The sequence below is a fragment of the Squalius cephalus genome (genome assembly GCF_949319135.1).
Source record: "Squalius cephalus genome assembly, chromosome: 19".
Lineage (NCBI taxonomy): Eukaryota > Metazoa > Chordata > Actinopteri > Cypriniformes > Leuciscidae > Squalius > Squalius cephalus.
The window spans coordinates 21,530,478-21,549,185 of NC_137140.1; the positions used below are offsets into that span (position 1 = coordinate 21,530,478).

Sequence of the window (18,708 nt, forward strand, 5' to 3'; positions counted from 1 at the left end):
TATTCTCTTCCCCAATTGTGTGTGAACTCAGGGGGTTTACATGGGCTGGCTGACAGCATCAGGAAGTGGTGCGCGGACCCTCGGGCCTGTGTTCGTCTCTCACGTCTACAGCCTCCTGGGACCCCGATGGGCCTTCAGTGTCATATGTGGCATAGTACTAGCTGCAGTCGTTCTCCTCAGTGCCATGTACAAACGACTCATCGCCTTCTCTATACGCCATAGAAGGATAGAAGAACGACATTGTGACTGACAGGTGCCTCCACCAACTACTAAAGGACAGTTCAGTAAAGATGAAAACAGCCACTTAATACACTTGTGAATGGTATTTTTTTTTTAGACAAATGCAGAGCTTTCATAATCATGAATCCTTTAAGTAGATCGTCTTCCATGTAAATATAAATATTTTTACTTTGAATAGTTTAACTGTGAATTTAACTACTATAACATGGATCTTGTGACCGTATCTAAACAGGCCCATGTGAACCGCAGTATTAAAAATGTTTGGTAGCTCCACCGATTATGAAGCATTGCAGATTATAATGCCTATGTGGTTGTTTAATCTAAATCTTTATGGATTATGATTGTTTTGGTTTAATAATCCTTTTAAATAACTTGAATTCTTGGCGTTGTAAAACGTTACCAAATGTGACAGCTGATTTATTTAAATTTACTGGAGAGGCTTGAAGTTTCTTTCTAAAACACTAAGCTTACAACTTACACTAGATGCTGAGCATTACTTAACTTTGGGTGCATCCAGAAGATTAACACAATCACTGGTCATTTATAACAAGAATACTTTATTTGAAATTCACACCAAATGCTTTGTTTTGATGTGTTACGGATAGCACAATATGGATATTTCTTGAAAATGGGCAATAAATTGTCAATTTTAATGTTTAAAAACATGATGTATGATATGCTTTTCTGGGATTTGTTTCTTTAAATGCATTAAAATGATATTTAACAAGAAATCAGTTTTTCCTTTTGAAAAGTACAGAAATGACACAATTCCAATAATGCAGTAATTGTATTCAAACGTTTTATCCACCAATCGTCACTGTTTGAGCCACATAAGCTGGAACAAAGATTCTTTGAACCGTTACTCCAGACCGTTGATAAGGTTTGTTCACAACGTATTCATTGAGCTGGGAACATTCTAGTGTAGGATAAGATGCATAAATAAAACTGCAAAAAGACAACCGTGGCTGTACATACGCAATAACCTTCCTGAATACATGTAGATTCAACACCAGTTCATCGTTTCACACTCTGTGATCTCGCAGTTTGTACTTGTGATGCAGTTCTCAGTAGCCACAAAACCATCGTTGCCATAATACACTGCGTGTGAGATCATTTAACAGTTCTTTTTTCTTTTGTTCTTAGCTGTGCATTTGCTGGTAATGTGTTTTGACAGGCCTTGAGCTCCACGACCACCAGGCAAAGGCATTCTGTTGGCAGAATGTGTAAGAGAATCATAAAATTATATTAAAAGACTTGAAGAACCAGTTTGTATTAGTGCTGAAATAATCATATTAACCCTCATGTGGTGTTCGGATCATTTTGACCCGGAGAGAATTTTCTTTTACCCCAAAATACTAGTTAATGTTATCGCTTTGGACTGAAACTTAGTGACTTGATTCACAGATGGTATAACTACTTCTCAAATGTTTTTTGACAATTTTCTTACTTTGTTAGCGGGGGGGTTTGTCACCTTGTTACACTTGTGGTCTTCCCGGTCAAAAATGACCTGACTACAAAAAATTGCTTATAAATCACTCGCTATGCAATATTTTCACCCAATATTGGATTCAATCTTTTTGTCAACTTGTTCTTTCAATTAGGACTGGTTTTATATTTCTATTTGCATCTGATTAATTATAGGCCTCATTTATTTGACAGTAGGCATCTCATTTTTTTAATTAAAAAAAAAAACATTATTTTTGAATAATTTAGGAATATTAAATAAAATCTGAAGAAAATTGGCACTGTTTATCACTCTAGTCTACTTTAATATTTCACCAGGATTTTTGTTTTGAAAAACTTTTATTTTGTACAAAATGGCACATTGTCACACTTGTGGTCTTCCCGGTCAAAAATGACCGGACTACAAAAAATGGCTTATAAATCACTCGTTATGCAATATTATCACCCAATATTGGATTCAATCTTTTTGTCAACTTGTTTTCTTTCAATTAGGACTGGTTTTATATTTCTATTTGCATCTGATTAATTGTAGGCCTCATTTATTTGAGAGTAGGCATCTCATTTTTTGAGTAAAAAAAACATTATTTTGAATAATTTTTGAAATAAATTACTAAATCTCAGCTGGTGTGAGTGGAGGCGGGGCTAATTTGCTAATTCTGTGTATACTAAATGAGGCAAGGGTGTAGTTACATTCAAGCTATTTTAAGGCATGAAGATTTTTCTTTCACAGGAAAAAAACATTTAAATATGTAATTTTGGTGAACAAAGATGATATAGGGGGGACTTTAAGATATTTTTATTGATATTTCAAATTCGTTTCTATTTTCTAATTTTTTTTTTTTTTTTTAGTTAAATATATCTGTATAGTTTTTATTAATTTTTATTTCAGATGTAGTTATTTTATTACAAGCTAAACTTAATGAAAATGAGAAATGTTCTTAAAATAAGTTAGTTTTTTAAATATTTTATTTCAAATAACAAAAACGTCATTTAATGATTTTAGTTAACTATAATAATCATGGTTTATACTCACCGTTTATTGTGTTTCTTAGGGCAGGCTCTAAGTTTGTGTTTTTGGCTGCCACAATTGAAACAGCCAGTTTGGCTCTGACCACAAGGGTGATCAGGGAGAGCACAGTGACCACATGAAGAACAATGGTGCCATGCTGGAGAGAGAAAGAAAGCAGAAAAACGTGGTAAGAGCAAGAAATAAACATTAAGTCAAGTCAAGTTTATTTATATAGCGCTTTTCACAACATAGGTTGTATCAAAGCAGCTTCACAGTATTAAATTAAAACAATACATCAATGTTTGTTTCTAGTGGAACGTCCACGTTTGGTAATGCTGATCAATAGTATCGTTGATTGATTAATTAAATTAAATATCCCCAACTGAGCAAGCCAAAGGCAACAGTGGCAAGGAACCGAAAAACTCCATCAGGTGACCTAATGGAGAAAAAAAAAACCTTGGGAGAACCCAGGCTCAGTCGCGGGCCAGTTCTCCTCTGGCGTTTATGAACTAGAGGTTGAATTTAACTGTAAGATTAAAAGTATTATATGAATGCCTGGCTGAAGAGATGCGTCTTTAATCTAGTTTTAAACTGGGAGAGCGAGTCTGAGCAACGAACAGTATCAGGAAGGCTATTCCAGAGTTTTGGAGCTAAATGTGAAAATGCTCTCCCTCCTTTGGTGGATCTGGATATCCTAGGTATGACCAAAAGCCTCGAATTTAGTGATCTTAAAGAGCGCGATGGATTATAGGGCGATAGAAGATCCGTTAAATAGACTGGAGCTAAACCATTTAGGGCTTTATAAGTCAGTAGCAATACCTTGTAATTAATACGGGACTTTATAGGTAACCAATGTAGTGATGATAAAATTGGTGTTATATGATCATATTTTCTTGATCTAGTAAGAACTCTAGCGGCGGCGTTTTGGACTAACTGTATCTTGTTTATTGAGGTTGCAGGACAACCAGCTAATAAAGCATTACAGTAATCTAGTCTCGAGGTCATGAACGCATGAACTAACTTTTCTGCATCAGAAACTGATAGCATATTATGTAGCTTAGCAATGTTTCTAAGGTGGAAAAAGGCTGTTCTTGTAACATATGAAATATGATTTTCAAAAGACAGGTTGCAGTCAAGTATAACACCCAGGTCTTTTACTGTAGAGGATAAAGTAACAGGACATCCTACTATGTTAAAGTTGTATTGTGAGAGGTTTTGTGGGTGGTTTTTTGAACCGATGATTAGTACCTCTGTCTTGTCTGGATTTAATAAAAGAAAATTGCGCGTCATCCAATCTTTTATATCTTTAACGCACTCTGTCAATTTGGATAATTTAGCGTTTTCATCCAGCCGTGATGAAATATAGATTTGAGTGTCATCAGCATAACAATGGAAACTAATTCCATGTTTCCTTATAATATTTCCAAGTGGCAGCATATATATTGAAAATAACAGAGGGCCTAACACAGATCCTTGCGGTACTCCATAGTTTACTGAAGTTATGATCGATTTTTCTCCATTTAAATAAACAAAATGGTAGCGGTCAGATAAGTACGATCTAAACCAGCTTAATGCTTGTCCTTGAACACCAGTATAATTTTGTAGTCGATCTAAGAGTATTGTGTGATCTATAGTATCGAACGCGGTACTAAGATCAAGTAAAACTAATATTGAGATACAGCCTTGGTCAGAAGCTAAAAGTAAATCATTCACATTAGGAGACATCAGTTCAAGTGAATTCAAATTTGCTTACAAGGCTTCACACACCGCCCACATTCATCACAGTGCCTCCATTCTCGGCCATCCTGAGAGAAAAATAGGGAAATGTCAATAATCTACTCCTGTTCCTTATACTGAATTAGACATCAGCATTTACCTTTGATGGGCATGTGTCACACTTAGGGCAGTGTTTGTTTCCTGCTGACACAAACCTCTCACAAACACTGCAAAATCTGCGAAAGATTGAAAAATATTAATGGTAAAATTTAAACCACCTCAATCAATACAGTTAATACACCATTTACAGCGTTATATATTTTTTTTAAATCAAATGAACGATTAAGTGCATGTTTGACCCACATAATGCATTCAAAATCTGCATACGAGATCAGTTTTACAACAGTAATAACATATTTTTAAATTAAAACAACATTATACCTGATCGTAAACTTTTCAAAGTTTTGAATGTAACATTTACCCCGTTTTTATTAATTAAAATTTTACATGAACTATGGAAAAACACTTTTCCCAATAGTCCTGAGAAACTTTATTTGAATATATCATATAAAATAGACAAGAACATGTAATCTTAAGTATTTATTGTACTATTTTTCCCCATAAATAAACTTTCAGAAGAAAAATAATTTGTTTCATGCTGCAATGGTTTATCAATAGACGTGCATGCATATTCATGCTTGTCAACAAAATTCAGTCACACAAGTGTGTACGATATGGGTAATGGGTGCATTTTTTTCATAACTATGCATCTCTTTCGGGACGAAACAAACCCTGAATGCATTATGAAGAAGAGATGTGTTTTATGTATTGTGCACCTGTAACCTTCATCCTCTGGTAGAATTATATCTTTAGGGCTCAGATTGGTGAAAAGTCGAACGGGTGACTGCTTACGGCCCTTCTTTCCGTGTTTATACAGAGGGTGATTATCATAATCGACCTGAGATAGAAAAACAACACTTGACTACTACACCCTGCAAATGAGTCATTATATGAATTAACGTTTGTATAACATGATATTCCTATAATACCTGGTAATCCAGCATAGAGAAGGAAGGAAAACACTCAAGGATACGGGGCTCAAAGAAATATGGGAAGATCCAGATCATTGGCATCTCAGCTGCATCGCTCACTAAAGATGATTTTAACAACAACAGGTAAGAAAGATTACAGATTATGATGTCTCTGAGTCAACTTCTCTTGGACATTTAATCACCCTCATGCCATTCCAAACCTATATGAATTTATTTTTTCTTTGAGAAATTACAACAAATTGTGCTGGTCGACTTTTTTTCTCCATGTTACTACAATTTACATTTATGCATTTGACAGAAACAACAGATAAGAATGGAAACTGATTGTTTCTGAGACTCTTTATTGACATTTACTCACCCCTCATTTCAAAGCAAATATGTATGACTTAAGTACTCCCATGGATCATAAAATGAGAAATGATGGTGATTATTTTATTGTGCTGGTTGTTTCTTTCACATGCAATTACAAACTTCAAAAAAGATTCAAACTTCAAAAAGTATGCAAAAGTACCATAAAAGCAATCATAAAGTGGTCCATACCTTCTGAAGCCATATGATTGCATGTGAGAAAAAAGACAGACCAACATAATTCTACTTTTATCTTCCACTAAAAGCGATAGTTCACCTAAAAATGAATATTGGTAACCAGACTGTTGAAGGCACCCATTGACTTCCATAATAGGAAAAGAAATTCTATGGAAGTCAATGGGTGCCTTCAACTGTCTGGTTCCCAACATTCTTTAAAATATCTTCTTTTGTGTTCAACAGAAGAAAAAAACTCATACAGGTTTGGATTTTTTTTTCTTTTGTAAAAGTTAGTAAAGCATACATATAGTAATGCATGTTCGAAAGTTGTTGCAACAAAAAAAAAAGTTTAGTTGCTTAAACCTTTATTATGCTTTTTCCAGGTCATCGACATCTGAGAGAAACTGTTGGCTAGTGGCTTCACTAGGCCTCCAAAAGGGGGGTCTGTTACCATGACTACCTTGGCTCCTCCCTCCTCACGCAGAAAGCCTTGAAAAAACGTGACCGCTTCCTGCAGAGTAGCATATCATGATTTTTCAGAATGTACAAGAGGGACCACATTTGACGTCAAAGGAGGTTTGGTTTTTACCTCATCATCAAAGAAGTGATGGTTGAACATATTATAGTGGCAGAACTCGTCCTGACCAAAAAACTGGCAGTACCTAAGAGGTCCAAAAAAAAGAGATTGATAACTGCAAAATGCCTGCAATGCGCTAAATAAATACAAGTGTCAACATGCATTTAAAAACAGTTAAATAAAACCCACAGTCTGCAATTACAGTATTTCCTAACCCTGCAGGTCAACAAGTCTGGAACTGAGAAGACATAATTCTGTCGGTTATAAAACAAAGTGAAAGTGTGTGCGCAAACACACATGCATACGCAGCAGGCTTTGACATGTTAAAAGGGGCTGTACACCTTTTTCAACACATTCCACAGATGAACACAGACGTGCTTGCAACATTTACTAATTCTCTTATCAATTTCTTAGGTAAGATGTTTTATTGCATTTTTTTTATTGTGTATTATTATTTCAGTGACATGCAGCACTAAGAGCACAACTAATTTACATCTTCATAAAGATAAAACTTTTTATAGCACTGTAAGAACGTTTAACTTGATAGTGGGCCAATGTTAATACATATAGCATAGGCTGCTGAAAAGTTAAGTATGCTTAGTATTTCTTTGCTTTAAGGTATGCAAATAGAAATGCACTTTTGGCATCCGGTTATTTTCTAGTAAAGGCTAGTTGCGATTTTACTGTGCATTAACAAGAAAAAAAAGAAGGAAGTAGCTGCATGTCTTCTGAGAAAATCAGCTGATATAGAACTTTTTGTATTTGCGTTTCATGCATTAGATACTCCAAACGTACATACTGACAAAATTATGATAATTAAAAACTACTAATGTGAATGTGATGTTTATGTTTCCTAAATGAGCTGCATATCAACTCCTATTATGCTTAGAGAACTTAAAGAGATGGCAGAGGAAAACTTCAGGCCTCTATCAGAGGAAACCAGTTCCTTCTGTCTGGCTACCGAGGCTCGTTCAGGGCCACAAGTCGTCCAGCCCTTCCCACGCTCTCCAAAACTGGTCAGGAGAACTGGAGCCATCTCCCCAAAACCCTCAGAGGTAATGATACATTTCCTAAACTGCCATACTAAATTAATTATCTGATAGTGAAGTTGGGCAACCTACTGTACTAGAGACAATCTGTAAGGACAACATAAGAATGTAGTTATGCTAGAAATAAAGGAGCTTAGTTTAAGGTTGAACAGTCTTGATCAGTATACAACTTAAAATAACTGTTTTCTGTCATGATTTAATGCTTACTTGCGGAATAAACATTAATTGCAGGATCCAAAAATTTTTTTAACGATATTGTAAGTGTACAGTAATAAAAAAATCATTTTAAAAAAACGTAACAAAATATGTGGTCATACTTTGATTAGGGTCCATTTCTCACTATTAACTACAACTTTTACCTCAATAAACGTATTAATAGTTAATAAGGTGGGTATCGTGTAGTATTAGGGATGGAGAATACGATCATGCAGAATAAGGCAATATTATGTGCTTTATAAGTACTAATAAACAGCCAATATCCTAGAAATATGCATCTAATAAGCAACTCGTTAATAGTCAGAATTGGATCCTAAACTAAAGTGTTACCAAAAATGTGTTAACAGCTACCAGTCTTGTTGGAGGACTTAAAGAAGGAGAAGAAAAGAACAGAGTCTCATCTGGAATCTATTAAAAAGAGGCAAGCCAACCTTAATGTAAGTGAAATTCTATTTTTAGAATTTGATTTAATCTTGAAAAATAGATGACTGATGGTTGAAGGAAATGGTTTGGTGACACCAGCCACATAAGAAAGTTGTTTCAGAGGCAGGGGAAGTTATTACATTTTGATTTAAAGATTCTGAAGATAATATTTTTATCTCTCCAAAGAATTCTTTAAAATGATATCAGAAAAGTAGATAGGGCTACCTGAATGTGATAAAGCCTCGGTGACTATAAATGTTAAATAACTGATGAATCCTACATCTCTGCTGAAGACGAGTTCAGAGGCGATGAAGCAGCAGGTACAGGAGTGTTATGAAGAGCTACATATGGCTCTGCAGGAGGATGAACAGGCAGTTCTGGACACGATAGAACAAGACCGCCGGGAGACCAGCAGTAAACTAAACCGAATTATTCAAGACTGGAATCAACACCTTGGTGTCCTGCAGAAACACATCAGCGCTATGCAGTCAGCTCAACAGAGCTCTGCAGAGTCCATGAAGCAGGTAACAGTCAAAGACACGCAAACACGCAATTCATGTTGTTATAATAATCTTGTTGAAAAAAAGCAGGGATCACTTATATTGTCTTCTGCATGTTCTCTGCTTTCAGTCGTTTCCTGAGGATTTTACGTAAGGCCATCTTTTTCCATTATATGAATGGCAGATTTTGTGACAGGTCCTTAATAGAAATATATATTGACAACCTAATTGTATGTCAAAACAATATGCCTTCCATGTTCTTTTCAATAGCAAGCATGCTGTACATTACAATATACATAATGCAACATTACTATGAATGCAATTAACTATATAATTCAAACGCATCTTCCGGCTAGATTGACTAGCTGTCGTAAGAAAATGGACCCAGCTGAAGAGGAGATCAAAATGAATGAGGAGAGGATCCAGAAGCTCAAGAAAGTGCTTAGGAACATCTCAAAAGATCTGAAAGCCCAGCTACAACGAAAGAGCCTGCTGCTGGGTACAAAACACTCTCATAAAACCCATCATTTTGTTGTACTTAAAAAAAGTTCATGCAAAACATATTTTGGATATATACTGTATATATTTAAACTATATTATACATAATATATATATATATATAAATAAATGTTTATGCAGAAATAATAATAATATGAATATTTTTTTTATATATATATATACACTACCATTCAAAAGTTTAAGGTTGGTTTGAAGTTTAAAAAAGTTTATACTTTTATTAAGAATGGATGCATCAACTTAAACAAAAGTGACATTACATTTTTTTTTTGTAATGTTATGCAATCTATTCTTAAATATAATCTTATTCATCAAAGAATCCTGAAAAATAAATGTAAAGACCACAAAAATATTATACAGCACAATTAAGTTTTGCCATCACAGGAATACATTTTAAAATATATTAAAATAGAAAAGTTATTTTAAATTGTTATAATATTCTATTTAAATAATAAATATTTGTATTTAAATTTGATCAAATAAATGCAGCCTCGGTGAACGTAGAGAAAAAAAATCGTATCGACTTTTATAATAATATACAAATATTTATAATTTATATGTTTGCTTAAACTTTTAAAGACTTAGACTTTTTATAAATACTATGTAATATATGATACAGTATTATTGTAAGGATTAGCTAATATGTAACCAGAAATGCTCAGAATACATAACTGAACCATGCTGTGGGTAAATCAGCTGTTTATGAATATTCTTGCATTTCATCTCGACAGACTCCTCAAATGTGGCGATTGACAAACTGACCTGTCACAAACAGATCAAGGTGACCTCAGAAGGACGGGGCCTGTCCCTTTCCACAGAGGAAGGCTGCGTTCCCAATGACCCTCTAAGGTTTGATCAGTTATTCTGTGCCATGGGCTCTGTAGGTTTTAAATCTGGGCAGCACTACTGGGAGGTGGACGTGCACTGCTGCCCATCATGGGCTGTGGGAGTGGCTTACGGGAGCCTGCAGAGGAGAGGACGAGACAAAGCAGCCAAACTTGGACGGAACAGGTGCTCGTGGAGTCTTGAGTTTCAGGATGGGCATCTCAAGGCCTGGCACAACGATCGACACGTGGCGCTACCCGTCACAGCAGCACGGGCAGCACCGAACAGGGTGGGGGTGTTTGTAAAATATCACAAGGGTCGTGTGGTGTTCTATGATGCTGAGACTATGAGAACGCTGCAGGAGTTTTCAGCAGTGCAAACAGCTGTGTTTGACAGAGCATATCATCAGTTTACTGAGCCTCTCTACCCAGCTTTCCGCTTCTTCTCACCCAAAGACAAACACACAGGCCATCATCATATGGAGATATGCGACCTCAGTCTTTAATATTGTTTGAATACACTAACGTTTGGGGTCGGGTTTTTTTGTAATGTTTTTGGAAGTGATCTTTTATACTCAAGCTCTTAAGACTGCATTTATTTGATCAATAAATACTGTAAAAATCGTAATACTGTGTAATTTTGTTACAATTTAAAATAACTGTTTTCTATTTCAATATATTATAAAATCAAATGGAATTATTTTCTGTGATGGCAAAGCTGAATTTTCAGCAGCCATAACTCCAGTCTTCAGAAATCATTATATTATGCTGATTTTGATATTATGATGCTTAATATTTTTGTGTAAAAATGTATGCATTATTTCCAGGATTCTCAGATTAATAGAAAGTGAAAAAGAACAGCAACTTTTGTACCATAAATGTATACTGACACTTTTGATCAATTTTATGTCTGTGCTGTCTAAAGTTTTAATTTCTGAAAAATAAATAAATAAAATCTTAAAGACCCTGAAATTTTGAATGGTCGTGTATATTATACTTCTTAGATACAGAACCACCTTTCTGAGCTTCAGTTATTAATAGTGCAAGCATATGATATGGCATGAACCAAAAAAAGCAAGGTCATCTTAAAAGAACAGTCTACTACTTTAAACCTTATGCTAAACATGGTAAAAAATATAATAAAAACAGAGTAAAGTTAAATATTTAACCTTGTATTTGCAGAGAATTATGTTGTATTATGTTTACCTGTAATCAATATCCAGCAATAAACTCTTGACGGTAGGACTCTTGCCCTCCATATTCCGAAACTTTATCACCTCGTGTAATCTGTGAATTTATAAGAGAATTATTAATTCAGTTCATATGCTTTCAACTGTACATTGCATTTGAGATTTTGTTTTACTGATGGGAAAACATCTGGACACTATATACTATTTACATTAAGTGCAAATATCCCACTTTATATTAAGTGTCTTTAACTACTATGTGCTAACATTTAAATCAAACATGTAATTATATCTGGTAAATCATATCTGTAATAACATCTATAACTACACTGTTGACCCTTCTCTTACACCTTAACCATACCATCAAACCTGTCCCTAACCATACCCGTATCCGTCCAATAAATACATTGTACTTAGCTTTTTTAATGTAAGTACATAGTAGTTAAAGACACGTAATATAAAGTGTGACCAGTGCAATAGTGATACATGCTTAAGTGTTAGCAGAAGTGTCATGGTATTTCTACATGGCCCTTGTCTAAGCTATTGTGGGTGACATTACCCAAGACTAGTTTTCCATCCACAGGACCTACCGTGGTGTCCCTACGCAGAGAATTTTCTGGAAGCCTAACCCCAAGAGCAGATCCAGGAGGAAATGACAGCTCCGGTCTGCAAATAGATATTGTGCGTTACTCTTCTTGTTGTCCAGAGGACACAAAAGTAGACTGGGCCTTTTCAACCGCTGCACTGTGACGTCCTCAGCAAGTGATTTGTGTTTCGCGTGAGTCGCCCATTCCCCAGGGAAGATCAACATCTGACAGTCCACACAGAACCTTCTCTGCTCCAGTGGCAGAGAAACAAACTCTCTAAATCTGTGAAAGAAACAAACACGTGCACGTGTGAAAGATTTTTGCAGGTCATCGTATCTAAGGTACTTCTGATATTTTACTGTCAGTTCATTAAAGATGGATATAGGCAGGTCTTTGTTGCAGCAAACCAGTGTTTAATCTTTAGTGTAATTTCCTTTACCATAAACAGACATGCCAATATCTCACTTGATGAGTGTAACATGAGTAAATGTTAAAATAAGAGTTATTTACCTAGTGAAGTATTCCTGATGAGTGAAAAGAGGCATCTTGGAGCGGTTCTGCTCCTCTCTGGCAAGCATTCTTGCCTCTGATATCTGAAGCATGAATGAAATTCATCAAGTGAATGAAATACAAATATTCACATCTCTAGTTTTTATATATTCTTTTAATATTCTTTTAATTTTAGTTTGCAAATGCAGATGTGTTTACCCTTTTAAAGTCTACTGTATTTTATTTGATACATGGATTTCTAAGGCCTCTATTATCAGCATGATCAAAACCTTACTAAAAATAACTGTTGTACAATGGCATGCCTTCTGTCGCCTGAGTTATATTTTATACTTTTGAGCCAGTAAAAGGCCTTTTAGTATAATTATAAAAAATTGTTCAGAGGTCCACCTTCAGTGTCTTTCTGCTGTGGAATATTTAATGACTTAAATAAAGTAAACGTAAGAATAACTTGTATAATACACTAACCTTCTCGTCTGCCCACTGAAAAAAGTTGCAGTCTTTTCTATCTCGACAAGCAGAACACGCGTAAAATCTCCTTCCTTTTTCCTCTCCATGGCCAGTTTTCTCGAACAGCAGAGCTGGTCCTGAGGAAATCACGTGTCAGTTATTATTAATTAATAATATTTTAGAATTAGAAAACTGACACGGCAGCAATATTATCACGATTTTTCTCGTACCATGTTGACACCGTGGTATTGTTTTGTCGCTTTCGTTTTGAATGATCACTTCTATTCCGCCGCTATCCACGACTTCATCCAGTATTTTACCCATGGTTGGCAGAAACTTTCCGTATGAGAATCAAAACAACACTCACATGCGTGACAGCAGGCTGCCATAGTAGACAACCCAATCTGTCGCACACATATGACGTCGCGTATCTGCGTTCCAGTATGTGGACTTTTACCAGCTCGTTTTTGGAAATAACGTCGGACATTCGACCTGTGAACTCATGGTACGTTTTTACATTTCGTCAGCTGTTTTCTAAGCGAATTTATGTTGTTTTTATTCTCTTTTTGCCATATTTGACACTGACACAAAAACACGATATGCTCTCGTTGTGTCGTGGCGACATCATGTGGCCAACATGTGAACGTCACGTCTTGCCTGTAACATTTAATTTGGAATAGTCCCACATCCAATCTCGTCTGGAAAAATAAATAAATAAATAAAAACATAAAAAAAACCCCGCATAAATGATTCTTCACTGATAGCATAAACATATTTTTATAGAGTTTATTTCGTAAAACGTCGTGGCACGAGATTAATGAGAACTAAATTACTTATCTGGTCAACCCCTATGGGTCAACCTGAATTTATTTTTAATCTAAACCTTTGTTGTGAGTTGTATATGTCTGTAAGAGTCATAATTATGAGATAAAAAAAAAAGTCGAAATTATGACTTTCTGTAATAATTATGACTTTAAAAGTCTCAAATTTTCATGTCATAATTATGACATAATATGTCATAATTTAGACGTTTCATCTAAAAAATATTCCCAAACTTTTCTTTCACTCAAACCCATTTGATCTAGAATATTTACTTTAAGAAACATCTGATATTATAATTTAATATTTCAGTATTTTAACAACACATTAGCATGTTCGCATCTTTGTGATGTTGGTTAATGGCCTATAGAAAAATAAGTATTTGATTGTTTGTTTGTTTGTTTGTAGAAAATCACGAACAGCAGTTCGGAAAAATCTGATCTAGGCGCATCCAGTCCAGTAGGTGGCGGAAGAGTACCGTATAAATGTGTTTGCCAATCGTTATTAAAACAGAAGAAGGTAATTGCATGGTGAGCACCTGCTCACAGGTTTGTGTTGGTCATAAAAAGATCTGAAGATCTGTTCTTGTATTATTATAATTAGCATGGCTCCACGAAGAACTAGAAAAGTCAGTCAGGATTCTGAAAGTCAGCCTGATTATGACCAGAAGATTAGACTCACCAAGAGAAAGGAGCTGTTCATACAACAGTTTGAGAAGGAAGGTCAGTCATATATTAAAGCCAATACATAATCTTTCCTGCATAATTATGAACAAGTTATTTTGCTTGCACCAAAACAGCCCAGGAGCGGATTAATGAAATGGAGGCCAATCTGAACAAATTACTGGCAACTGTGGACCGAGTTTTCAAAATAGAGCTGATGAAAATGCCGCAATCGCTCCACACCACGCTGATAAAAGACCTAATGAATGGTACGACAGTTACACAGAATGTTTGTCCTGTCTGGATATTATTATTAATGTTAATTTGTCTTGATAATCTCTGTGTGTGTGTGTGTGTGTGTGTGTGTGTGTGTGTTTTTTTTGTTGTTGTTTTTTAAAGATGATGACACGTCTGTGGGCGAGGTCACAATGGCACTAAAGGTAAAATGATTTCGCTGCCCTCTGCTGTTTGCTTAAAATTAGTGGTTGTATCCTTTCTTTTTTCTTTTTTAGAGTGCGTCTCCAGAAATTAGGAAACCCCTATCTCGAAAGCCAAGCAAAAAAGGTTCAAGGCAACTTCTAGTCACGTTTTTAAATTCAGCTTTTATTGATTTTAGGTTAACATGCATTCCTTTTAGGTTTAAATGCCTCAGCAGGGCAACCAAGGTCATCGGCTCAAATCAAGACCCCTGTAGGGGATGGTGTAAAGGTACTGACCTTCCATTTGTTTTGTCCACTTTGTGGGTGCCCAATTGAATATTTATGTGTGAGCTTTCTCATAACAGAAACATGCGAAGAAGACCCTGCACAACAGTAACAGCACTGGAAGTCTGAGGTAAAGCTTTAATTTCATTGAAACCCTCTGGTGGTTAAATAATTGCTTTTGTCCACAATGGAATATTCCTAATGGCCAGATATAGTGGAGAGCTCACATTTGGATTTCTCTTTACACTCACTGACAGGTCTCTCTCAACTATCAGTGCAAAAAGAACCCAAGGACGTGTTGTCAAACTCAGTGACCAAGCGTTTGGTTTAGGTAAATTTAGGTAAAGCTTCCTCTCTTGCATGGTTGTATCAGTGTATTTCTTTTCTGATGTACATTTACACTAAAAATTCTGCTTTTCTTTTGACGAACAGACAAGCAAGTCGCTCTGTTGGTGATGAAATGATGGCTACAGCCACTATAGTAACTTCCCATGGAGAAGTGAGTGTATGTACGAACCGTTGCAAAGTTTTTGCTCATCATAGCATTCAACAATGGTCCTTTTGTGCATTTTCAAGACACTGTTACTTTCTGAGGACAATAAAGATGACATCAGTGTTGAGTTGCTCGATGATGCGGCTGTAGATCAGATGCGAAAGATCAAGGTAAACCATTTAAAAACTGCATCATTTTAAGTGGTTGCTTAAAGTAACACTGGAAATTTAGCATAACCAGAAGTTTGACCTTTATTGCAGGACCTAATGGACTATCTTTGTAAAAAAGTGGGGCTCAATAACACATGCTGATCCGTTTTAATCCGATCAGTGTTTTAATGTTTAAATGTAAATCAATAAATAAACTATTGTAAAGAGATGCAATAAAGTGATTTGCTTATGATTTTGTCCAGTATGCAGTGTGATTTGTATGCAAATATGTAAAGACTGATAAAGGATGCCATAAATGTTTAACGCTAGATGGTGTTAGTTTGTCCTGTTGTGCAGTTTCTCAGTACTGGGGTGATTTTTTTTTTTTTTTTTTTTTTTTATATATATATATATATAGCCTATATATATATATATATATATATATATATATATATATATATATATATATATATATATATATATATATATATATATATATATATATATATATATATATATATATATATATATATATATATATATATATATATATAAAAATTATAAATTGCCATCACTTATTTTCATTTAATTTTATGTACTAAAATAACAAACTGAAATTTCAATTTATATAGAATTAAAATGAGAAACTAATTCAAATGTACCTTTTAATAGTATCTCAAATATATAACACTGCTCAGTATACAGCCATTTAAATGTAATTATGCATTTAATTATAACTTGATCAATTTACTTATTTTTCATATATAAATATCTGGAGCTTATTAACGTAGCTTTGAAAGCATCGCATCACTTGTTATATGTGCACAGCTCACCCCACACTGTTTGCGTTATGACAAATGGTGGATATTACTTTATCCCTCGGTTTCACTGACATGACTTAAACCTAGTCCCAGGCTAAAATGCATGTTTGAGCTGTTTTAACTGAAAGCAACTTGCGCTGACATATCTTAAATGTCAGTGCCATTGTTTTGTCTCAAGATGCCCACGTAATGTTTTTTTCTAAGGCATGTTTATAAAAGCTACTTGAACTAAAGTCTAAACCTGGCTTAATCTAAGACCTGTCTGTGAAACCAGGCCTAAGTGTCTGGCAGAAGCCCAGTGTGGGGCACCTGAGACCCCTGGGGTCCCCCAACTATATTTCAGCACATGAGCACTTTGAGTCTTAGGGCCAATACATAGGGAAATCCGATCTCTGGTGACGAGATATGCTTTAAAATGATGCCATTAATATTAATGGTATTTTGCTGTAGTTAATCTTGAGTTTCTTCTGATAATCTGAATCCGCGTACATAAACTCCATTTCCCATACGCCCTCCCGTCTTTAAACGTATCTGGCACAGTGCGTCTCGTGCGGGAATGGTGCTGAGGCAAATAGCCTACGCACGAGCGCATCACAGCCATACGGCAACACCCTGCTCGTGCATGCGCCCGCAACGCTGCGCACTACGTTTATTACCGATTCGACAGAATATATAGCGACGTCTTTTCTTCAGTCGCAGGTGCGAGGCGCTTATTTGGTATCTTTTTATTACTTTCCACGTTGGCTCGAGCACTTGTGCACCGGGCGGTTGGAAAATGTACGGAGCGCGCTGACTGCTCAGCCTTAATGAGGATTTAGAGATATAGCCTACATGACATTGGACTCTGAAAAGGTCTGCGGATAACAATGAGCACCGGTGAGTGTGTTGGGAGTGCATCACATATACTAATCTCATTACTTAAAAGCCCGGAGATTTGCCTGTGTCTGTACGCGGTGTTGTCTGGTAGTTCCACCCACCCATCCACCAGCGCTCATTATGTTGCAGTGCAGCCCTGTTGTACGAAATGCGGAATGTGCTGCTGCTGTCCAAGGTGTATTTACTTAGGTTGTCTCTTTGCGTTTAACTGTGGTCCCAGATGTTTAATTAGGCCGAAGCACCGTCTTTGCAGCCAGTGACAATGAACCCCTTAAGTTTGTAAGAACCAAAATACAATTATTACTAAGGGATTGGTTGCATTTGGCGTTTTTATTTATTTTGAGAAATCTGGCTCCCTTTATCCATAAAATATAAAAAAATTGTAAAGTCTAAAACATGCTGCTTTAATATTTTAGTAACCAAACAATTGGATTTTGTCCATGGATTTTTAACTGCAGTTTTAGGTCATTTTTTGAAGCTCCCATAGAAAGTTCATTAACTTGACATAGCATGATACTTTGAAAGTAATGTAATAAGAGTACTGTATATACTGTAGAATACTGTAGGCCTACTGTCACTCACTGTGTGGTAGTTTAAGTTAAAAGTGAGGGTGTTGAGCAGAACATCTGGTAATTGGGATAATCCGCAAGATCTCGGGTATTCGCTGATTTTGCTGTCAAGGTGGTCAATACCTCTGACTTTAATCAATACGATATTTATACTGTAGCAGCAAGTGCAAATTTTATGTGGGGAGAGATGTTCTGCAAACTCATACCCTGTTCATACCTGATGTGCATGGAGTGGTTGCTTAATTAAATTAAATTTTGTTCACAAAAGCTTTATTTCTCTTTAGAAATGTTCTTCTGGAAAAGTACTTTTGAAACACATTATACATAATTTGGTTAATTATATGTATAGCCTTATTTTCAGGTCAGTATGATGTGCCTGAAATTCAACTCATGTGAAACTGACTGATGTAATAGAAGAGCACTAAATCTAAGTCACTAAATCATAATGGGAGTGACTTTGGAGTGAAGCTATACATTAGAGCAGCAGTTCTCAACTGGGTTTGGTTCAGAACAGAAATTATTTTCATATGGGACATAGAAGTGCTGTTTCAACACTGTGCCAGATAAAAAAATTTGTACAAAAGTGAACATGTAAAAAAAATTAAAAAGCACAAAAGACTGGTTGGCACATATATTTGTTTCCCTTATTGCAAGTCAGGGTTCCTACAAAGAATGGAAAAGTTTGATTAATTTCCATGTCTGGATAACTATGGAAAAATATTTGTGCTTTGCCCCTGTTTAGTTTTCTAAAATATAAAATTTAGACTTTCTAT

The 18,708-nt window shown here is 35.6% G+C and overlaps 5 protein-coding genes across 11 annotated transcripts in view; 4 read left to right on the forward strand and 1 right to left on the reverse strand.

Annotated features, from left to right (window-relative positions):
• The window catches only part of mfsd8 (major facilitator superfamily domain containing 8), a 28,246-nt gene extending 27,284 nt beyond the window's left edge, over positions 1 to 962 (forward strand). For all 4 annotated transcript variants that reach the window (XM_079850833.1, XM_079850835.1, XM_079850834.1 and 1 more), the window contains one exon: positions 32 to 962. In XM_079850833.1, coding sequence (XP_079706959.1) covers positions 32 to 250 — 219 coding nt within the window. In that variant the 3' untranslated portion in view covers positions 251 to 962. The remainder of the gene's footprint in view (positions 1 to 31) is intronic.
• On the reverse strand, positions 784 to 13,410 carry zcchc4 (zinc finger, CCHC domain containing 4). The gene is made up of 13 exons (XM_079850836.1): positions 13,073 to 13,410; positions 12,861 to 12,979; positions 12,396 to 12,478; positions 11,889 to 12,167; positions 11,318 to 11,398; positions 6,596 to 6,668; positions 6,370 to 6,517; positions 5,479 to 5,579; positions 5,266 to 5,387; positions 4,590 to 4,665; positions 4,467 to 4,518; positions 2,738 to 2,870; positions 784 to 1,448 (listed from the first exon to the last, which is right to left on the reverse strand). The coding sequence occupies exons 1-13, from the start codon at positions 13,164 to 13,166 to the stop codon at positions 1,355 to 1,357; spliced, it is 1,455 nt and encodes a 484-aa protein (XP_079706962.1). The 5' UTR covers positions 13,167 to 13,410; the 3' UTR covers positions 784 to 1,354.
• LOC307146643 (E3 ubiquitin-protein ligase TRIM7) lies at positions 6,875 to 11,080 on the forward strand. 2 transcript variants are annotated; one of them, XM_079850837.1, is made up of 7 exons: positions 6,875 to 6,997; positions 7,473 to 7,638; positions 8,196 to 8,285; positions 8,565 to 8,795; positions 8,902 to 8,921; positions 9,128 to 9,270; positions 10,019 to 11,080. In XM_079850837.1, the coding sequence occupies exons 2-7, from the start codon at positions 7,486 to 7,488 to the stop codon at positions 10,615 to 10,617; spliced, it is 1,236 nt and encodes a 411-aa protein (XP_079706963.1). In that variant the 5' UTR covers positions 6,875 to 6,997; positions 7,473 to 7,485; the 3' UTR covers positions 10,618 to 11,080. The 2 variants fall into 2 exon arrangements, with proteins under 2 accessions (XP_079706963.1, XP_079706964.1); XM_079850838.1 differs by having other exon boundaries at positions 6,876 to 6,997; positions 10,172 to 11,074.
• A 749-nt stretch (positions 13,411 to 14,159) lies between the features above and the next one.
• cdca9 (cell division cycle associated 9) lies at positions 14,160 to 15,897 on the forward strand. The gene is made up of 10 exons (XM_079850839.1): positions 14,160 to 14,383; positions 14,461 to 14,592; positions 14,723 to 14,763; positions 14,836 to 14,887; positions 14,961 to 15,031; positions 15,108 to 15,157; positions 15,285 to 15,368; positions 15,460 to 15,526; positions 15,604 to 15,690; positions 15,781 to 15,897. The coding sequence occupies exons 1-10, from the start codon at positions 14,266 to 14,268 to the stop codon at positions 15,829 to 15,831; spliced, it is 753 nt and encodes a 250-aa protein (XP_079706965.1). The 5' UTR covers positions 14,160 to 14,265; the 3' UTR covers positions 15,832 to 15,897.
• A 1,141-nt stretch (positions 15,898 to 17,038) lies between these two features.
• The window catches only part of ablim2 (actin binding LIM protein family, member 2), a 63,504-nt gene continuing 61,834 nt past the window's right edge, over positions 17,039 to 18,708 (forward strand). For all 3 annotated transcript variants that reach the window (XR_013819138.1, XR_013819139.1, XR_013819140.1), the window contains exon 1: positions 17,039 to 17,366. The gene's annotated coding sequence lies outside the window, so the exon portion shown is untranslated. The remainder of the gene's footprint in view (positions 17,367 to 18,708) is intronic.